The sequence below is a fragment of the Pan paniscus genome, chromosome 21, assembly GCF_029289425.2.
Source record: "Pan paniscus chromosome 21, NHGRI_mPanPan1-v2.0_pri, whole genome shotgun sequence".
Taxonomy (NCBI): Eukaryota; Metazoa; Chordata; class Mammalia; order Primates; family Hominidae; genus Pan; species Pan paniscus.
The window spans coordinates 58,988,540-59,003,750 of record NC_073270.2 but is presented as its reverse complement, the minus strand read 5'-3'; the positions used below and the strand labels follow the sequence as shown (position 1 = coordinate 59,003,750).

General features: G+C 42.9%; 1 protein-coding gene across 2 annotated transcripts in view; it reads right to left on the bottom strand.

Annotated features, from left to right (window-relative positions):
- TSHZ2 (teashirt zinc finger homeobox 2) overlaps nt 1–15,211 on the bottom strand; it is a 533,490-nt gene that overhangs the window by 248,730 nt on the left and 269,549 nt on the right. The window contains exon 2 of one of the 2 annotated variants that reach the window (XM_014343095.4): nt 154–3,099. In XM_014343095.4, coding sequence (XP_014198581.2) covers nt 154–3,099 — 2,946 coding nt within the window. Of the gene's footprint in view, nt 1–29; nt 3,100–15,211 lie in introns of those variants that run through there. The other variant, XM_014343094.4, reaches the window with a different exon arrangement.

Here is a 15,211-nt window from a genome sequence, read left to right as displayed (position 1 = left end):
CGCAATGCCTCAGAGCAAACCCATACCTGCAGAGCTATTCTTCATCCACGTCTGTTACAAACTGTGAATGGTGTTCGGGTGACTTGCTGTGCGTTTTGCTTAGGTGGAGTTTTACCGCATGTTTGCTCACAAATGTCCGACAGCACAACTTACACTTGAATTTAGAGTCTGTGTCCTCTTCGGCAGCTATTGTTTCTGGAGACCTCTGAGCCGACGATACTCGGGAGATCTCTTGCTCCACCTTGCTTTGCTGGTCCACTGACAAGCGGGTCATGTCCTTCATTTGGAAACCCAGGTGAGATTCTAAGTGACTGATGTAGGTAGAAGGGGTTCTGAACTGGGAGGCACAGTCACTGCAATAAAAGATGGGGTGGCCTTTGTCCATGTTTTTCAGAAATTTTGTCCCGCCCGTTTTCCTAAGCTGGTACTTGACGTTGGCCAGCCAGTGACTGATAGTGGTCATTGAGAGTCCCGTAAACTTAGAGATTTGCATACGCTCTTGTGGGCCCAGATCAGACAGCAGGTATTTGCCCTCTGATGTCTGGAAGAGGCTCGAGGCAAACTGGGCTTGTAGAATCAGAAGATGCTGAGGATTCCAGTTGGACTGCCGGCCTTTTCTTTTATGCAAAGTTGAGACTTCACTGGAGACATCCTCAAAGCGCCTGACATCCATTTCCAGCTTCATGGGGGGGACCCTGGAGGAGGAGGCTGGCTTTGGGGTGGTGGCTTTGGGGAGGACTTTGACCATGTCGGCGATGTCAGACAGAGCGTGCTTCTGAGGTGGGGACATACAGGATTGTGCTTGCGAGGACTCGGCTTTCTTGCTTTTGGACTTGGTCAGGTCGATGGGCTGATCGCTGTTCTCAAACAGGTAGCGCCTGGACACGCTGACTGACCTTGTGGAGGCAGGACTCAAGACCGGCTTGTCCATGAGATTGAGATTCGACTTGTGGAACATGGAAATTGTGCTTGAACTTGGGCTGGAGCAGGAAGGTGAGCGCAAGGGCTCCGTGGCTTTCCCCAAGTGATTGTTCAGGACGGACTGCAGGGCGCTGAGTGGGTTGATGCATGGCAGGGCCGGGGCGTGGTTGGCGAGGGCGCACCCGTTGCTCAGAGCAGATGTGGGCTCCAGGGGCTGGGGTTTCTCCTTCTCGCTGCCCTCTTTCATCAGCTTCTCCTCCTCCTTCAGGGGACCCAGCTCGGTCTTTTTGGCTTCTGGAGGTGTTTCGCTTTTGCGGAAAGAATCGCCGTCACTGTGGCTGATAGATGAGGCCTCTTCATGGGGACTTTCTTTCCCACACTCCTTCACCGCTTCATCTTTGTCTTCTGACTCCTTCTTGACTTGAGTGTAAGGGGCCAGGTGTGTGGGCATAGAAACCAGTGGCATCACTTTCCATTTTGGTGCAATGGGCCTCAGCTTGTTGGTGAGATTAGGCCGGATCTGCAGTACCTGGGATCCCATAGGCAAAGGTGGCTTGGTGCCCTCAGACAGCTGGTAGGCTGCGTGGATGCTGGGGTAGGCACTCCAGCTGGGGGCCCCGTTTTGGGCTTTGTTGATGGCTGTGGTGACAGTATTTTCCAAAGATTTCAAAATGTCCCCTCCACCCTTTGAGCCATCTTCCAAGTCTTCCTCCCTTAGGTATTGATATTTGATTGTAGGGTCTAAAGGTTTTTGTAGAGGATCTTCATAGTCCTCGCTTTTCACGACTTTCTCATCCTTGCTGGTTTCCTCTGGCCTTTCTTTTTTACTCTCTTTCTTTAACTCAGTTGTAGAGGCTGTACAATCTGATGCTGAGTTACTGGATGGCTTGGGAGCCAGAGAATCACTGTTTGGGGCCTCGGACAACGACTGCATTTTCTCCACTGCTAGCGGGTCTAATACCAGCTGCTTCCCTTTCTTGGAGGCAGAGCTGGTGACCTTGAGAAAGTGACCTGTGACCATCATGTGGGTGGTGAGCTGCTGCAAGGTGTCATGGGAGCTCCCACACTCCATGCACTTTAAGATCTGGGACTTGCAGGCCTCAAACTGCCAGGTGTAGCTGGCTCCATTTTGGTAGCCATAGCGGTTGTTGGAGGACAACTGCAAGTTGGCGTTCTTCTGAGAAGAAAAAGAATCTGCAAAAGATCCTGTGGTTGAATCGGGGGAACACGGCCGATTGACATCAAAAACGCGTTTCTTAGCCGGGGTGACCATTTTCGAGGAAATGGTTGGGACTGGCTCCTTCAAAGGCACTTTTTGGTAATGTTTTGTTTTAATCATGTGGACGCTCAAATCTTGGAGGGAATCGAAGGAGTCGCCACAAAACATACATTTGAGAACCTTTTGAGCATCCTCTTTGTCCATATCCTGGAAAGCCCTTTTCCTGGGCTTTGAATAGCTCGTGGGTCTGAGCTTGTCTTTTTTGCGGTTGTCATCTTGATAGTGGCCTGTTTCATTCATGTGCACAGTCAGCTCGACTAGGGTGTCATAGGCCGCGCTGCACTGTCGGCATCGGAATCTGCTGGCCCCTGTGAACACAGTCCCGCACATCTTGCTGCTCTGCCGGTACAACTGCACCGAGCTGAACAGGCTGGGTTTCGAGACGGACCTAGAAGGCAAGTTCTGCTGCAGGCTTTTGGACAGAGCGTCTTGGTGCCAATCAAAATCACTCTTGTTGCTGCCGTTTCGGGTGTCACAGTTCCTCCTCTCACTATTGGACAGCTTGAAGCCAAGGCCCAGGCCTGACCAGTAGGAATCCGACAGGATGTTGGTGTAGACAGCGGTCATTTTATCCATGCAATTGTGTGCTTCGTTTGGAAGCCTGACGTGAGTGTTTGCTTTCTTGTCCGAGGCATCTCTGCCGCAGACACTCTTGATGTCCGACACCTGATCACTGGCGTCGCTCAGCAGAGACTCGTTCTCGGCATCCTGATTGGACAAATGACTTCCTGGAGAGTTCTGGTAGCTGAAGCAGCCTTTTTGCTCTGGGCCCGTTTCTAGCTCCTCGTCCGTCCCTGTGTCATTGCCACCCTGCAGTTGAGCTACTGAACCGCTGTCCTCCTCCTCCTCCTCTTCTTTTATTTCCTCCTCTTCTTTCAGCTGTTCCTCCTGGGCGTAGCCTGCAAGAGAAGAAGAAGAGATGAAACGATAGTAACAGGCTCCATATTCCATTCCAATTTCCTCACATAGACTAAGTGCTTCCCATGCCGAACTGAACGGTGATTTAATCTACACTTTTATGCACTGTGAGCAGTGGACACAGGAAAAGCCAAATGGTGTCTTTCGTGCCATCTAGTGCTTTTTTTTTTTTTTTCAATTGGCAGGAGTCATAATTCTTTATAAATGCCTAGGATCCCAAGTTAATAATGTTCAGGTTTAAGGAATATCTTTCTAATATTCCTGTCATGGGATAGTTGCTAAATTCATGTGTATGACTTTTAGGAAATCTGGATTGAAATTCATATCCCATTAAAGTCATGTGTCTACAGGGAAGAATGTAGACTCATAGGGAGACTAAGACTGGACTCTTGGCATCTAGATGGTAAAGTTTACCAAGACACTTGGATATATTGGCATATAACCATATAAATAAATCATTTTTGAGTGCTCAGAAGTAATTTGGATGCACACCCATTATATTTTTTGATAGCCACTGTCTTTTTGCTATAACATTTTTATTTGTAGGGAATCACACAGCAGGAAGAGAGATTATGGGGTATGCAAATAAAATCTTCTGTTGATAGTTGAAAAATTATATAAGCTCAGCAAATATAATGACTTGAAAATAATCGCACATGGTGCTAGAATGGGAGATTTGGCGACTATCTTATTATTCTAAAACAGGTTTGTGAAGACCTTTCCAGACAAGGTTGAAAATGCCCTCTCGATCTTGTGCCTGTAATTTCAAATGCACTGTGATTTGTGGGTACCCGTCATGAGATGCCAATTATATATTTGATTTGTAGATGCAAAATGCTATTGGGGATGCATGCTTTCCCTTCTCTGAAAGGATTTAGGACCAGTAATTGCATAGGGAAAATGAAGACATGAGTGAGCCAGTGCAAAGGGAATTAATGGGCAAATATCCATCAAATGGAGATGGGGAATGTGACATTATGCCTGTGGGCTCATTTTCATCACCTGGCCTTTTCAGAACCATGCAGATAAAATGCAATCAAAGAAGTCCCAAAGAAAAGGAGATCCAGTTTTAGGTTTGCAAGGCCTGCATGATCTTAATGCAATATTTTCTTTATGAACTTCTGTCTCCTCTCTCTGTGGCAGGTAGCAATGTGGGGAAAACCTTAGAGCAGGCTCTGTTATTTCCAGTCACTAAGGACAAAGCTTGGAAAAGGAGTGGTCATGCGCTGGAGGTCCGTCCTGTGAGGCAGGCACGGAGAATTAGAAGAGAAGGGGATTTGCTAGGATAAAGCAGCTACAATCAGCAACTCCAAAGGCTGCCGCTGCTGCTGCTGCTGAAGATAAAGAATATTTATTGAGCAATTGCTGTCTCCTAGGAAGTAAGCTAAACACTGCAAATGCATTCTTTCATTTTGTCTAATATCTGCATGAAGTAGCCACTATTACTTTCATTTCACAGAGGGGGAAACTGAGGCTTTAAGGTAAGGAAATTCACCCAAGGCCACACAGCTAGCGTTGCAGAGTGAGGACATAGACCCAAGTCTGCCTGATGGAAGAATGCCCGAATACAGGAGATGCTGCTATCTTTGTATTGCCAACCTAATGAAGAAGAACCCTTTGATGAGACCCAAAGGCTAAAGGTTAAGCAGTGGAATTTCATTGAAATGTCACTAAATAGATAACCACATCACAGGGGAAAACTGTGGGAAAACTGGAGACAAGAGCCCACGATTTTAGTGACAGAATACCATAAAACAAGATGAAATGTATAAATTCAGTCTAGCCATGAGTTTTATGGTTGTGTTAGTTATTTTACTGCTATTGGTGTGGTGTGTTTTACCTTCCTAGCAAATTGACAGGTGGATTTTTATTAAATTGGCATTTCTGGTCTCTAGTCTCAAAAATTGGTTTGAAAAAACAACAACTACTCAATCTAGTCAAAAAACCATTAATAAGCGGTCACAACTTGCAGGAAAACTGTAGTTTAAAATGACCGTATGGCCGAATTAGATTATTCCTGTCGGTATCATCCCATTTTCTTTTTCCTGGATTAACTTGTATGTTTGCAAAAAATAGATATACCATTCAAAGAGAAAGTCTCTGTTATAAAATTAATAAACTAAATAACAACTGATAAAATAAGTTGTTACTGAGCCAAGTAACATACATCAGAGAATCAGACAAATTTCATCAATCAAATAGGGTCACTTTGAGAATGAAGGGCTGCTATTACTCTGGAACATACGCTGGGTCAACAGGTAGTCAGCAGGATGTTCCAGGCCAACTAAGACACGTGACAACACCTGTGGGTAACGTAATCACAGCAACAAAGAAGCAAGTAAAGAAATCTGGGGATTTGGTGGCCACGAGGACTTTGTCATCACAATTGGCTAAGGGCATTTCTGGGTTTCATTCATCTCAGTATTTTCAGTGCCTAGCACCGTGCCTGACATCTAGCAAGAAGTTGGGAAGTAATTCATGTTATTTTGTGTGTACATTGATGAAATATACATACATGCACTCTAATGCATGCACCTGTGCGTACACACACACACACACACACACACAATCTGCCCACCCAGTATAGTCATTTTCAAACTAGGAGAAAAGAAGTGTTCTTTTTTTTTTTTTTTTTTCCCCCACTGACATTTGGAAGCAGAGCTTTCCGGACCAGCTCAACCTCACAATCTACTTTGTCCTTCTAAATGGATTCCCCAGAAGAAAAGTCAGAGACAGCAAACGCCTCCCCCACAATACAGATAAAATTTTCTGCTTAATTAGGCATTGACATGTTTACTATAACCTTTACAGAAGAGTAACTCGTGCTGAGAGACCCTTTTTGTCTGTTTTCCTCTGCAGAGCCGACTAAATCTCATGCACTGGATAAGGTAAGGCATTGAAAAGCCTCATACAAAAAGTGCCAAACATCTGTCAAAGTGAGTGTATTTTAACAATGGCTGAGGGTTCCAAGGAGTTTTTTTTTAAAAAAACACCTTTCAATATTATACATCTAAAACTGTTCACTTGACTTAAGTGATTTTGTTTGCCACCAGCAGTTGGGGCAAGAGAGGAAAGGCAGCCAGAACAGGGGTGATCTGAGTGAATAATGAGTATCAGTCTCTCTCTCTGTATTGATGACTTGTTTAATAAGATTGCATCTTGTGTAAGTCTTAGGATAAGTGGATGAGTGGCAAGTTTACTCTTATGAATACTTATTTAATGAAAGAAAACTATCACAGTTATGCCAAAGCACAGTACAAAAGAAGTGTTCTCTATAGAACTTCCTTGTTGATTGGGGGTCGAAGATCAAACTTCATAGTGGCAAAAATTTCCTTTTCCAACCTCAATTTCCAGTTTCATCCATTTCCCCAGCTTGACTCTGGCCACATGAGATGTCCCCATTCCTGGACAGCTGATTCATGAGCAAATCCGGTCCATTCTTTGACTGAACTACCGACTCAAGAGACCATTTTTCTCCCACTCCATGGCCACTGCTCTAGCCTGGGCCACCGTATTGTCCCCTAGGTTGGACAATGAGCTTCCTGCTTCTACTTCCCACAGTCTGCTCTTCAGTGAACTGCTAGAAGATTCTTTGTAAAAGGGATTAGGTCATGACATCCCTCTCTTTTAACTCCTGCAGTGTCTTTCTGTTGCACTTGCAATAAAATCTCAACCCTTAGCATGGTCTACGAGAGCCTGCAGGATGTGCCCTAGGCCAACCTCCCTGCCCCTCTCTCATCACCCACGGCCTTCTCTTCATGCCTAGGAAACAATAATCTACTTGCTTCTCCTTGACCCCGCCAATCCTTCTCCTGACTGAGGCCTTCTGCCTTTGCAGATTTTTCTGACCAAAAAGTTCTTCATCTGCACCATCACATAGCAGGTTACATCAAGTCTCAGCTCCAATGGGCCCTTCTCAGTGAGGCCTTTTCTGATGTCTCCCCTGCTCTGTGTAACTATCCATCACATCACCCTACTGCCTGAAATCCCTGGAGCACTTACCAGACTCTGAAATAAACCCATTTGTTTATTGATTGATGTCTTCTTCTACTGAATGTAAGGTTAGAATATCTATCCCCATGCAGTCAGAATGCCCCTCCCCAGTGCTCAGTTCACATCCTGGCACAGAGTGATGTCCACAAACTATTTGAGTGAATGAATGAATAGATTACACAGTAAAAAGGATTATTCCAGCTGCAAACTTTGGCTCCATTCCTCAGCAGTGAAATTGGTACTTCTGGTGGGTAAAGATCTGCCCACCCTCAGATGCCCATGTAGATAAATGTGAATTACAATCATGCTAATCAACTTCACTCAATGATAAAACCAGAGTATCGGCTGTGTGCCGAGGCTCACATTTGTAATTCCAGCATTTTGGGAGGCTGAGGCAGGCGGATCACCCGAGGTCAGGAGTTCAAGACCAGCCTGGCCAACATGGTGAAACCCAGTTTCTACTAAAAAAAAAAAAAGAAAATCAGCCAGGTGTGGTGGCACACTCTTGTAATCCCAGCTACTCGGGAGGCTGAGGCAGGAGAACCACTTGAAGCGGGAGATGGAGGTTGTAATGAGCTGAGATTCTGCCACTGCACTCCAGCCTGGGCGACAGAATGCGACTCTGTCTAAAATGAAATGAAATAAAATGAAATGAAATAACACCAGAGCATCCCCATAAATCATCTTTTCAGAACAACCCAGCTACCAACTTCCTTGCTGCCCAACTTCTTTGAGCTGTGGATTTATACTCCTAAGTATAAAGGCTACAAATAAGCAACAAGACCTCAAAGCATCAGAATCTATGCTCTTAATGTGAACAGACTTTGATTCAACAAAGATTCACACATGGGAACTTTGAAAGTATGGACTAATTTTATCATGGATAAAGTCCATTAGCTGGTCTACTATAAACAACATTACATATGTATTAGCAGACATACATATTAGAGTAGCCTTCCCCTGAATTCTTCATTTAAAAAAGGAGAAATATTATTGGAGAAGAATATTTTATATGCTGCATTTGTTTTACCCTAATAGTATGTGGGTAAAAATTAGAAATAAACCCTTACATTTTATTTTCTTCCTAGAAAAATTTTCTTTCATATGAAAAGTTAATGGCTGGGCATGGTGGCTCACACCTGTAATCTCAGTACTTGTGGGAAACTGAGGCATGAGGATTACTTGAGCCCAGGAGTTGGAGCTGTGCAACATAGCAAGACCATTTCTACAAAAAAATTTAAAAAAAAATAGCCAGGCATAATGGTGCATGCCTATGGTCCCAGCTACTCGGGTGGCTGTGGTGGGAGGATCACTTGAGCCCAGAAGGTTGAGGCTGCAGTGAGCTGTGATCACGCCACTGCACTGCAGTCTGGGTGACACAGCAAGACCCTGTCCCAAAAAAACAACAACAGAAGGAGGAAAACAATTATTTTTAAAACTATACCACCTCAATTTTTTCCAAACCTCTAGTCAGAATGATTTAAATGAAATTGTGCAAAACAATTCATGGGTGGTATGGAGTTACATATCAGACTTTTGCTAGGCATACGTTTCTGTAGTCACCTTGAAAGTCCACAGTAGTGTTTACAGTAAAAACACTGACAGTTTTAAAAATGGCAGCAGAAGTGGAATCATAACATAAGACCAATTTAAAACTCAAGAGGCTGATTTTTAAAAACTAAACCAGAATTCAACCAAGACCTCATTTAAAAACATATCCAATGGTGACAGGATCATTTTCACCAATCTACTGCACTAAATGACTGTTTAAAGTCACAGGAAGATGCCACAGGGTTCAAGGCAGACGTAAATGAGGAGATTGTGAGAATTTCTCAGCGTGTACCCAGTAGGTACAAAAAATGATGACTCGGAATAAGAGCTCCCTGTCATGAGTCTCTAGTGTTTGGGTGACTGTGGTCTAAAAGTCTGTTAGTATGTACATTATTATTGGCACTAATTGGCATGCATGTTGGCAGGCTGAGTAAAGAGATACAGGATTCAGTGTTCAAGGAAGCTGAGCTATTCTCAAGGGTAGCCAGGCCTGGAGTGAGGGCCTCTTGGAGGGCCATGTGGATTGATCCCTCTGCTTTTTGTTTCAGGAGAGAGGAAGTCGAGAGAGCTGTGGGATCCTTGCACCATTCCTGAGCACAGACTTCATTTACAGAGAATCCAGGTACCACAGGCCAGGGCCCAGTGTGTTTGCTGGCTGGAGAAGTGATCTACGTTCATGCACATTTTTAAACAGAAAAATGTTCAAAAAGAAGCATGACATTTGTGGTGCGTGGATTTCTATCCCTGGCATGCCACATATAACATAAGTGTTACTGATATATACAGATCGAGAGAGAAGAGTTTGCTCCCTCCTCTGTCTGAAAGTCAGAACCAAACAAATAGAATTCTTTGTTTAAAGCACTGCTGGAGATGGCGTGGGTACAGTGATGGGGGGCCATCCTGAGCCCATGAGTACTCTGCGGAGATAAATGGGGAGGTTTCTGGTGGTCATCAAAACAACAATCTCTCTCTCTTTTTTTCAATTTCCTGAAGATGGTTCGGGTAATTGGAATGCTTTACATGTACCGCGCTCGCATACCAGGTGGGGTCTGTCTAAACACTTAATGTACGCTTGTTGCTTCTTCCTTGGGCCATCGTTACAGCTCTTTGGACTGTAAAACGTTTTCTAATCACATTTTGTGAATTTCTCCACATCTTGGTCATCAGCAAAAAAACGGCTAAGCTAGTTTAAGTCAGGGGAAGTGAATATTCTGTCATCCCTTTGTGGTTCATCTGTTTATTCATTTAATCAAGAAATATTTATTCTGCAGTTACCACATGCAAGACACTTTAGTGGATTTTCACTAGGACTTTCATCACAGTGGGTCTTCCAAGGCCAAGGCAAGTAGAGAGGTGAGTTATGGAGAGAAGTTGGATGCTGAGGTTTTGGAGAGAGAGGTCATGAAAAGGTCACACATTACTGATGGAAGGCAGGTAACGAAAATGGGCGAAGCGGGCCAGGTGAAGGAAAATCCGTTCTCAGTTGTGAAGGTAAGTAATCATGGATACTCAGCTAGACTGGACACTTGTCTGGAGGACACCGAGGGCTGTGAGTAAGAGGAAAGTTTATGGCACATCAAAAGCACAGTGGACCAGATGCAGTGGCTCACGCCTGTAATCCCAGCACTTTGGGAGGCAGAAGTGGGTAGATCACATGAGGTCAGGAGTTTGAGACCAGCCTGGCCAACATGGTGAAAACCCATCTCTACTAAAAATACAAAAAATTAGCTGGGTGTGGTGGTGCATGCCTGTAATCTCAGCTACTCGGGAGGCTGAGAGGCAGGAGAATCACTTGAACACGGGAGGCGGAGGTTGCAGAGAGCTGAGATCACACCACTGCATTCCAGCCTGTCCAAGATAGAAAGACTCTCTCTCAAACAAACAAACAAACAAACAAAAAAAAAAAAAAAAAAAAAAAAGAAAGAAAGAAAGAAAGAAAAGCACAGCTGCTACTGAAGGACTTTCATGGAGTTTGGGATTGCCAGGTATTTCGTTTGGGCCCAACTGTGTGGACAAAACTAAATACATCTGAGACCCAACCATTTGCAACCTCTGAACCACAGGAACCAGGGGTTAGAGAATCTGGTGTGCTTTTCTGGTTCTCTCTCCTATCAGCTCTTTGACCTATTTCTTCATCTGTCAACCTCAAATAGGAGTGACTATCCCAAGCCTGACTGACTGAAAGGGTCCTATCAGGACAAAAGAGGAAGTGTATTGTAAACCCGTACTATTCAAGTAGGGTTGATGAATGGTGTCGGCATCACATGGGAGCTTGTTAGAAATGCAGGCTCTCAGCCCCACCCCAAGCCTACAGAATAGAAATCATTTAACAAGGTCTCTAGAGGATTCCTATGCGCCAGGAAGTTTGAGAAGTTTGGATGTAAATTGCAAAACTGTTAATTAGTAGAGAGATATTTAGCAATCTACTTCTCTATGCCTATGTTCACCAGTGTATGTGGGAACCAGCTTTGTGAAAAGATCATACAACTTTGAGGACTTTCAGCCCCTGTCCTCTCCAGAGACCAAGAGACTAAATGCCTATGGCTTAAATGGTTGCTCCCAGTTTATACTGGAAAACACCAATCAAGAGAGAAATAAATTGCTGATTCAAGAACTGATCAGTTAACAGGGTAGATAAGATGGCCCCTCAGCCTTAGGATCAGGCAGACCTTGGTGTACTGTGTAATGTCTTGGGAAGGACAAGACAATCTTGGGAAAATTACTGAAAACTTTCAAAGGCACAGCTTCCTCATCTATAAAATAGGAATAATAATAGTATCTGCTTCTTAAGATGCTTTAGAGTATAGCATGTGATAAAGTATGTGAAACACCAAGAATGCAGGGTTACCTCCCAACTTCTCAGTGCTGGTTCTAGGCACTTTCCAACCACTGTACATCTGATCTTCAACCTGAACCCACAGATGGCTGAAATCAGTTGAGTCTGGCATTCTTTGTTATCCCTAAATCTTATTCCAAGCCAACAGCTTTTAGATGGTATTCACAATAGATAAGAACCAGCTTTGTTTATGTGTCATGCATAAGAATGCATAAGAAAAGAGCTTCCTCCAGTTTGGGGTTTGTTATTTAATATTAAATCACTTGTACAAGGAGCCAGTGGTATGTGTGCCGGGAACTTCCATAGAAAGTGATGTACAAACATCAAATAGCAAGTTATTAGGTCATTAGCCATAATGGTAATGTCTGCAATCCTCAAGAAATAAAGCAACCCACCATCTGAGAAAAAAGGTCTTTGTTAGAGGCTTTGGGCTTTGCATTGAGAGAGGTGACAAATGTTTAAAGCAGAAGGTCTCCAAGAAAAATGCTTTATATTCAGCTACCTAGAATTTCAGTCCAGCGTATATTATTATTGCGACGTGTCTTGGTGACAATTTAAAAAAGCAGAGTGAGAAAATATTCATGGAGAAGGGTGAGAAGGGGACCACTTTATAAGCTTTTTGGTAGCTCCAGTTTAGAAATCATTATCCTTACATTATCCTTACACCCAGAGAGTCACAAATCAGGAACAGAAGAGATAACAAAGTGAAACGAAACAAGAACAAAGAAACTACACAATAGAACTGAGACTCTCCTATCAAATTAAGATTTTTAGGTGTTGACTTTTCAAGTGGTAACAAATATTTTCAGCAAGGCATGCATGCTTATTTTCTATACGTTTATTCCGCATAAGGATATATAAACACACTCACACACATATAGTTCCTTCAAAGACTGGAGAGGTTTTTTTTTTTTTTTTTTTTCCCAAGTAAAGGGACAGTGAATCATTGTCCAAAATGACCTTCAGAAAGTATATGAAGCTGCTGCACCATCTGTATTTTTTCAGATATATATTCCAATTTTACTTGAAATAACATCATTAGCACAGCCATCCCACAGAGCTAGAAGGTGATCTTGTTTCCTTTTTGCCTGGCTTGAAGTCAAACATCTTTTCCTTTTTTTGGCAAATGCTGCTTCTTTCTCTGAAATATTTCATGCAGATAATGGATAATGACCACTTCTCATTGCCTTTTCTCGAAAATGTCTAACTGCATTAGCCAAGAATGGACAAATTTTAACTTGCTTCTTTCGCTAAGTTCATGGCTGTGACCACTACCCATTAAGAAGAAAGAAAGAAAGAAAGAAAAAGAAAAAAAAGCAAGCAAGCAAGCAAGAAACCCACTGTTCTCTCAGAAAAGCTACATTGGCACTGTCAGAAAGCAGGCTGGACTTTAGTTTTCTGGTGAAAAGTCTTTGCTGTCTCTAGAAGAATCACAGAAGCCTGAAGTGGAAAGAATTTTCATGTCATTGGGCCAATTTCTCATTCAGGAAAGGGCTTCCTGGCCTTGGTATCCTTAAATGGCTCAGATGCTTGACTTTCCAACCCTCTTCTTCATGTCGGACTCTCCACCAGCACAGTCATTGTTACTAGCCTGCTATGAGGACCACACTGAATGGGAACCATTTCCATTCCTCACACTTAGGAGTTGAGCCGTGTTTCCATCATGGTACAATCTGATCGAATCAAAGGATTGGGGAGAACTTTCAGTTTAAGCTTTTATGATATGCTTTCATCTCTTCATCAACACTTTTGTCAGGTACTGCTCAGCATATACTTGAACATGCATGCAGTGATGACTCATAGAGTGCAATGACCTGCCCAGTTTCCATCTCAGACCTACCCTATCACTGTTCATTTTGTTTAGGACTTGAAAGCGAAAATTCTTCTCCTTGTTCCGTAAACTCATCAAAGTCTTTCCTTCTTTAAGGCCCGTGAAATTCCATTCCCTATGTATAAAAGATTCCCCCTTTTCCTATATCTAAGTCTTTCCTTTAATCTAATTCTTTTAGTTTCAGCTCCAATGCCTTTCGTAGGATGGGTCATCTCTGATCACTGTACCCTCCCCACTTACTCCTGCGAAATTACCAACAACCAAAGTTATTTTCTATCTCAGTCCCCCATTTTTCTTTTGTATACCTTATTTCAGTTTGCAATTGTACTTACTATGTACTTGATTGTCCTCTAGATAAGACTGTAAGCTCCCCGAGGGCAGGTCAAATCTATCTTGTTTACCACTGTATCCCATTGCTATACCCAGCCCACCTTGTTCAAGTGTTTGTTGGATATATGAATAAATAAATGAATGATTGGACCCATAAGTGAATGAATGATTGCATCAGTGAAGTATGCTTTTCTATCCAACACTTAGATTCTATTCGAAACTTAGATTTTACTCACTGGTCCCAATTTGCTTTCAAGCCATAGAGAACAACAACAAAGTATCTTTTAAACAGAATATTGCTTTGGATGGTTGAAGTGTGCACATGGGTTTAAACTCACAGGGTGGGTTACTCCCTATGGGAAGTAGATGAATCAGGTACAAGTGTGATGTGAACTCAGGAGCCCGCAATTGTGATACCTCTTACTCTCTGCTTCTTCTTGCCTTAAACCCTACAACTTGGCTTATGTTCATCTGACATGAGGTGGACCAAGAACTCATCCCCTATAAAAATATAAAAACCTAATCTCTTATCTCACCTTTGCACTTCAGGGTGAATGAGTTAATGAGATCATTATTTTTGGCAGCTGGTTTCTTCTAGAGAAGAAAATGGGACTCCAGGAGTCAGCTGGGTCACCATAATACTCTTAGTAGTTCTGGGGGTGGTTTTTGTTCCCCAGGGGACATGGGACAACGTTTGAGGACATTTTTGTTGCCATACCTAGAGAAGCGGTGTTGCTGGTATCTGGCAGGTAGAGGCCAGGGATGCAGCTAAACATCCTACAATGCACAGGACGGTCCTTACTCAAAGAATTATACAGCCTCAATATGTCAATAGCTTAGAAATGCTGCAAAGTCAAAGTCAGCTAAAGCTTTGGGAATTGATGACAAGTAAGTGTGACATTCATGCTCTTTCTGGTTGTCAATGAAGCAAGGGTCTGCACAGAGAAGAACACTCTATTATTAAAAGAGAACTATTAGGTTGGTACAAAAGTAAAAGTAATTACTTTTAATGGCAAAAACAGCAATTACTTTTGCATCAGCCTAATAGAGGAGAAAGTGTGTGCACCACCCTCATAGGTGTTACAGGATGGAAGAGAACAAGGTCTGCAGCAAGCCCACCTGGGTTCAAATCTCATCTCTACCATGTCCTGCATTATCATCTTGAGCCAACTAACAACTTGTGTGGGGCTCAGTCTCTCCATCTATCAATTGGAGATGATAATAGTACCTGCCTCAAAGATCATTTTGAAAATTAAGTGAGATAACTGGAAAGAAGTCAGAACGCCTGGTAAAAATCAGCACTCAGTATGTCTCCTCTCATTACCATCACAAGAACAAAAACCTAGTCATGAAGAATCATGTTATGGAGCTGGATTTCTCAGGATTTTTTGTATATACTTTTTCAAGTTTTGGCTGAAAAAAATGTTCATCAGGCTCCTAACATTATTCTCAATCAATTCCTTCTGGATTCATTTAAATCCCCTTATCAGATTGAGTATTTTTATATTACAAGAAACAAACGAATAAAAAAGTTAATGATAAAAGGGATTAG